At 45.1% G+C, this 6539-nt stretch overlaps 1 protein-coding gene across 9 annotated transcripts in view; it reads left to right on the forward strand.

Annotated features, from left to right (window-relative positions):
- LOC133559740 (bifunctional 3'-phosphoadenosine 5'-phosphosulfate synthase 2-like) overlaps positions 1-5770 on the forward strand; it is a 45600-nt gene extending 39830 nt beyond the window's left edge. The window contains exons 12-14 of one of the 9 annotated variants that reach the window (XR_009808266.1): positions 413-2247; positions 2424-2458; positions 2503-5770. Coding sequence is in view for 1 of the 9 variants with exons in the window: in XM_061911798.1 (XP_061767782.1) it covers positions 413-554 (142 nt within the window). In the remaining 8 variants the exon portion in view is untranslated. Of the gene's footprint in view, positions 1-412 lie in introns of all 9 variants that reach the window. The other 8 variants (XR_009808262.1, XR_009808265.1, XR_009808263.1 and 5 more) reach the window with 8 other exon arrangements.
- The last annotated feature ends 769 nt before the right edge of the window (positions 5771-6539 follow it).

Raw genomic sequence — 6539 nt, forward strand, 5'->3', positions numbered from 1 at the left:
TGATTTACAATTTACACAAAGGTGCCAACTTCACCGGTTTTGTATTAATACCAGGGGTTAACTTCTCTGTAACCCTCAAATGTATTACTAAATGACAGTTTGACCCCAAAACTGAATATATGTATTTCCTTTATTTCCCATGGTCACAATGTTTTAATAGTTTTCTCACGACATATGTATAGAGCGTAACATTGCCTAAGTTGTAATAGAAGACTTTTCAACTTTGCATAATCCATCTTAGATGTGCTCAGGCCCAGCGAAGCCGGCTGTGTTTCTGGGTGTTGTTGATAAAAGGCTTTTTCATGACATATGTATAGAGAGTGCCATTGCCCATGTTGTAATAGTAGTCTTCATATATGACGTACATCCCCTTGCAGGAAGCTAACCGTCCCACGTTTCTCTTCCCATTTAGTCATGCTGACTTTGAGTTCATCTCCGGAACCAAGATGAGGAACTTGGCCCGCAGCGGAGACCACCCGCCGGATGGTTTCATGGCCCCCAAGGCCTGGAAGGTTCTGGTGGACTACTACAACTCCCTGCAAAAGGACCAGTAATTGGGCTGCTACACAATTAACATAGAGTACCGAATAGAGGGCACTGGGGTCACTGAGGGAGGTGACTGGGGTCAATGAGGGAGGTGACTGGGGTCAATGAGGGAGGTGACTGGGGTCAATGAGGGAGGTGACTGGGGTCAATGAGGGAGGTGACTGGGGTCAATGAGGGAGGTGACTGGGGTCAATGAGGGAGGCGACTTGGGTCAATGAGGGAGGTGACTGGGGTCAATGAGGGAGGTGACTGGGGTCAATGAGGGAGGCGACTGGGGTCAATGAGGGAGGTGACTAAGGGAGGTGACTGGGGTCAATGAGGGAGGTGACTGGGGTCAATGAGGGAGGTGACTGGGGTCAATGAGGGAGGTGACTGGGGTCACTAAGGGAGGTGACTGGGGTCAATGAGGGAGGCGACTGGGGTCAATGAGGGAGGTGACTGGGGTCAATGAGGGAGGTGACTGGGGTCAATGAGGGAGGTGACTGGGGTCAATGAGGGAGGTGACTGGGGTCAATGAGGGAGGCGACTGGGGTCAATGAGGGAGGTGACAGGGGTCAATGAGGGAGGTGACTGGGGTCAATGAGAGAGGTGACAGGGGTCAATGAGGGAGGTGACTGGGGTCAATGAGGGAGGTGACTGGGGTCAATGAGGGAGGTGACTGGGGTCAATGAGGGAGGTGACTGGGGTCAATGAGGGAGGCGACTGGGGTCAATGAGGGAGGTGACAGGGGTCAATGAGGGAGGTGACTGGGGTCAATGAGAGAGGTGACAGGGGTCAATGAGGGAGGTGACTGGGGTCAATGAGGGAGGTGACTGGGGTCAATGAGGGAGGTGACTGGGGTCAATGAGGGAGGTGACTGGGGTCAATGAGGGAGGTGACAGGGGTCAATGAGGGAGGTGACTGGGGTCAATGAGGGAGGTGACTGGGGTCAATGAGGGAGGTGACTGGGGTCAATGAGGGAGGTGACTGGGGTCAATGAGGGAGGTGACTGGGGTCAATGAGGGAGGTGACAGGGGTCAATGAGGGAGGTGACTGGGGTCAATGAGAGAGGTGACAGGGGTCAATGAGGGAGGTGACTGGGGTCAATGAGGGAGGTGACTGGGGTCAATGAGGGAGGTGACTGGGGTCAATGAGGGAGGTGACAGGGGTCAATGAGGGAGGTGACTGGGGTCAATGAGGGAGGTGACAGGGGTCAATGAGGGAGGTGACTGGGGTCAATGAGGGAGGTGACTGGGGTCAATGAGGGAGGTGACAGGGGTCAATGAGGGAGGTGACTGGGGTCAATGAGGGAGGTGACTGGGGTCAATGAGGGAGGTGACTGGGGTCAATGAGGGAGGTGACTGGGGTCAATGAGGGAGGTGACAGGGGTCAATGAGGGAGGTGACTGGGGTCAATGAGGGAGGTGACAGGGGTCAATGAGGGAGGTGACTGGGGTCAATGAGGGAGGTGACTGGGGTCAATGAGGGAGGTGACTGGGGTCAATGAGGGAGGTGACTGGGGTCAATGAGGGAGGTGACAGGGGTCAATGAGGGAGGTGACTGGGGTCAATGAGGGAGGTGACTGGGGTCAATGAGGGAGGTGACTGGGGTCAATGAGGGAGGTGACTGGGGTCAATGAGGGAGGTGACAGGGGTCAATGAGGGAGGTGACTGGGGTCAATGAGGGAGGTGACTGGGGTCAATGAGGGAGGTCACTAAGGGAGGTGACTGGGGTCAATGAGGGAGGTGACTGGGGTCAATGAGGGAGGTGACTGGGGTCAATGAGGGAGGTGACTGGGGTCAATGAGAGAGGTGACAGGGGTCAATGAGGGAGGTGACTGGGGTCAATGAGGGAGGTGACTGGGGTCAATGAGGGAGGTGACTGGGGTCAATGAGGGAGGTGACTGGGGTCAATGAGGGAGGTCACTAAGGGAGGTGACTGGGGTCAATGAGGGAGGTGACTGGGGTCAATGAGGGAGGTGACTAAGGGAGGTGGGTGTTGGGGAAACTTTTTGCCAGATCCAAATACTTTGAAGCATTTCTGCAGTCCTTTCTGAAAACTGTGGGAGTTATGAATCCACGGCAGTTTCCTACATTTCCAGCAAGGCAGCACACTTACCTTAGTTAGAGGTTGTTCAATCTCGCCAGGTGTGCGTGGGAATATGTATTTTTATACATCAGAAGTAACTAGAAATAAGAATTCAATGTATGTTTTTTAACTTGGAGCACTTGCTATTTGGGGATGTTGATGAACTTTCTGAAGGATACACTTCACTTTAACACTGTTGCCTTACCTGGATGAACTGCAATGCCATCACTACCTTAAGTGCCAGAACCTTTTGATACAAACCCCGTTTCCATATGAGTTGGGAAATTATGTTAGATGTAAATATAAACAGAATACAATGATTTGCAAATCCTTTTCAAGCCATATTCAGTTGAATATGCTACAAAGACAACATATTTCATGTTCAAACTCATAAACTTTATTTTTTTTGCAAATAATCATTAACTTTAGAATTTGTTGCCAGCAACACGTGAAAAAGAAGTTGGGAAAGGTGGCAATAAATACTGATAAAGTTGAGAACTGCTCATCAAACACTTATTTGGAACATCCCACAGGTGTGCAGGCTAATTGGGAACAGGTGGGTGCCATGATTGGCTATAAAAACAGCTTCCCAAAAAATGCTCAGTCTTTCACAAGAAAGGATGGGGCGAGGTACACCCCTTTGTCCACAACTGTGTGAGCAAATAGTCAAACAGTTTAAGAACAACCTTTCTCAAAGTGACATTGCAAGAAATTTAGGGATTTCAACATCTACGCTCCATAATATCATCAAAAGGTTCAGAGAATCTGGAGAAATCACTCCACGTAAGCGGCATGGCCGGAAACCAACATTGAATGACCGTGACCTTCCATCCCTCAGACGGCACTGTATCAAAAACCGACATAGATCTCTAAAGGATATCACCACATGGGTTCAGGAACACTTCAGAAAACCACTGTCACTAAATACAGTTGGTCGCTACATCTGTAAGTGCAAGTTAAAGCTCTACTATGCAAAGTGAAAGCCATTTATCAACAACATCCAGAAATGCCGCCGGCTTCTTTGGGCCCGAGATCATCTAAGATGGACTGATGCAAAGTGGAAAAGTGTTCTGTGGTCTGACGAGTCCACATTTCACATTGTTTTTGGAAATATTCGACATTGTGTCATCCAGACCAAAGGGGAAGCAAACCATCCAGACACATGCTGCCATCTTTTTCATGGACGCCCCTGCTTATTCCAGCAAGACAATGCGAAGCCACATTCAGCATGTGTTACAACAGCGTGGCTTTGTAAAAAAAAGAGTGCGGGTACTTTCCTGGCCCGCCTGCAGTCCAGACCTGTCTCCCATGGAAAATGTGTGGTGCATTATGAAGCGTAAAATAGGACAGCGGAGACCCCGGACTGTTGAAGGACTGAAGCTCTACATAAAACAAGAATGGGAAAGAATTCCACTTTCAAAGCTTCAACAATTAGTTTCCTCAGTTCCCAAACCTTTATTGAGTGTTGTTAAAAGAAAAGGTGATGTAACACAGTGGTGAACATGCCCTTTCCCAACTACTTTGGCACGTGTTGCAGCCATGAAATTCTAAGTTAATTATTATTTGCAAAAAAAAAATAAAGTTTATGAGTTTGAACATGAAATATGTTGTCTTTGTAGCATATTCAACTGAATATGGCTTGAAAATGATTTGCAAATCATTGTATTCTGTTTATATTTACATCTAACACCATTTCCCAACTCATATGGAAACAGGGTTTCAGGGTGTGTGTGAAGACCTTGAAACTAGTCGTGTGAGTACAGCACACATCAGGTGCTTGTTTGGGGGGCTTCTGGCCCCTGGCATTGGACACAAAATAAAACCTCTCGTCTCAACAATTAAAATTGTTGCCACCTTTAACACGAAGCTGAGAGAAGCACTTGTTTCCTGGCAGACCGTGCATACCAAGGGTGGGCGATACTGACAATGTTGATATCAGTCTGTTACAGGGTCAATAAATACCAGGCCATTGATTGATTTTTCAATTTTGCTTTAAAACATCAGTTCCCAACCTTGTTGGAGGTACTGAACCCTGCCAGGTTCATATGTGCTTCCACCCAACTCTTCTTTAGTGCAAAATAACATGTTGGGTTTTTTCTTAATTTAATCTTAATTTATAAATATTAATCATGAAACAATGTTATTATATTAAAGAAATACTAAAAAAAGATATATTTATATGTTATTATATTAAAGAAATACTAAAAAAAAGATATATTTTACAAACAAAAAGCTGCAGGAATGTACACATGATCCCATGTTTACATCTCATGTGAAGGTTTTAGTGGGAACTAAATGCGATATCGGAAAGGGGCAGAAATCCTTTCCAAAGCAGGACCCCCACCCAGACATACAATACTAGTACCTAGCTTATGAAAAACAATATTTTTTGTTATTGTCAATTAGGCCAAAACACTTATATCAGAAAATAATCCCATGTAATTGACTGCTGTCATTTGATTATTATAATAAAACATTGAACTTGGTATTTAGTCAGGTTTGGGAGGGCTGTGCTGCTGGTGTGGTCACATTCAACCTTGCATTGGTCTTGGAAAATGACCACATTTCAATGGTCAGATGAAGGTCAGAACCCAAAATTGATTAAACGTTGTCAAAAAGCATGTTGTTTCAACCTCGTATTTGTCTTGGAAAATGACCAAATTTCAATGGTCAGATGAAGGTCAGAACCCAAAATTGATTAAACGTTGTCAAAAAGCATGTTGTTTCAACCTCGTATTTGTCTTGGAAAATGACCAAAATTCGATGGATGGATGGAAATCAAGGTCAGAACCCAAAATTGATTAAATGTTGTCAAAAAGCATGTTGTTTCAATGTTTTATTTGTGTTGTAGAATATTGGTTGGGTTGGGAAATGACCAAAATTCAATGGTCAAATCATTGTGAAATCCCAACATTGATCAAACGTCGTCAAACCGCATGTTCTTGCAACCTTGTATTTGTGTTGGAAAATGACCACATTTCAACGGTCAAATCAAGGTCAGAAAACAACACTTTGATTAAACGTTGTCAAAAAGCATGTTGTTTTAACCTTGTTTGAGTTGTGGAAAATTGGTTGGGAAATGACTAAAATTCAATGGTCAAATCAATCAATCAAATCAACGTCAGAACCCAACATTGATTAAACGTCGTCGAAAAGCATGTTGTTTCAACGTCGTGTTTGAGTTGCTCAACATCAGGATCTACTTCAACAACTTCTCAACGTTGTTTCATAGTCGTCTGCCTGCTGGGTGATGTATGTATACATACATACTGTGCAACCACATACATACATACTGTGCAACCACATACATACATACTGTGCAACCACATACATACATACTGTGCAACCACATACATACATACTGTGCAACCACATACATACATACTGTGCAACCACATACATACATACTGTGCAACCACATACATACATACTGTGCAACCACATACATACATACTGTGCAACCACATACATGCATACTGTGCAACCACATACATACATACTGTGCAACCACATACATACATACTGTGCAACCACATACGTACATACTGTGCAACCACATACATACATACTGTGCAACCACATACATACATACTGTGCAACCACATACATACATACTGTGCAACCACATACATACATACTGTGCAACCACATACATACATACTGTGCAACCACATACATACATACTGTGCAACCACATACATACATACTGTGCAACCACATACATACATACTGTGCAACCACTCAGTGCCTTCCTCTAACACTGAAGTTGTGTGTGTGTGTGTGTGAGAGAGACGGCCTTTCTAAGGCCTTGCAATAGGAAGATGACGATGAGAATGTAACATGCAGTAATAATAGTGAATAAACAACCTGTTTGCTGCCATGAAGCGTGAGTGGCTGTTGTGAAGAGTTGATGTTTGACGTGAGTGC

This window comes from Nerophis ophidion, linkage group LG09 (assembly GCF_033978795.1).
Source record: "Nerophis ophidion isolate RoL-2023_Sa linkage group LG09, RoL_Noph_v1.0, whole genome shotgun sequence".
NCBI classification, from domain to species: domain Eukaryota; kingdom Metazoa; phylum Chordata; class Actinopteri; order Syngnathiformes; family Syngnathidae; genus Nerophis; species Nerophis ophidion.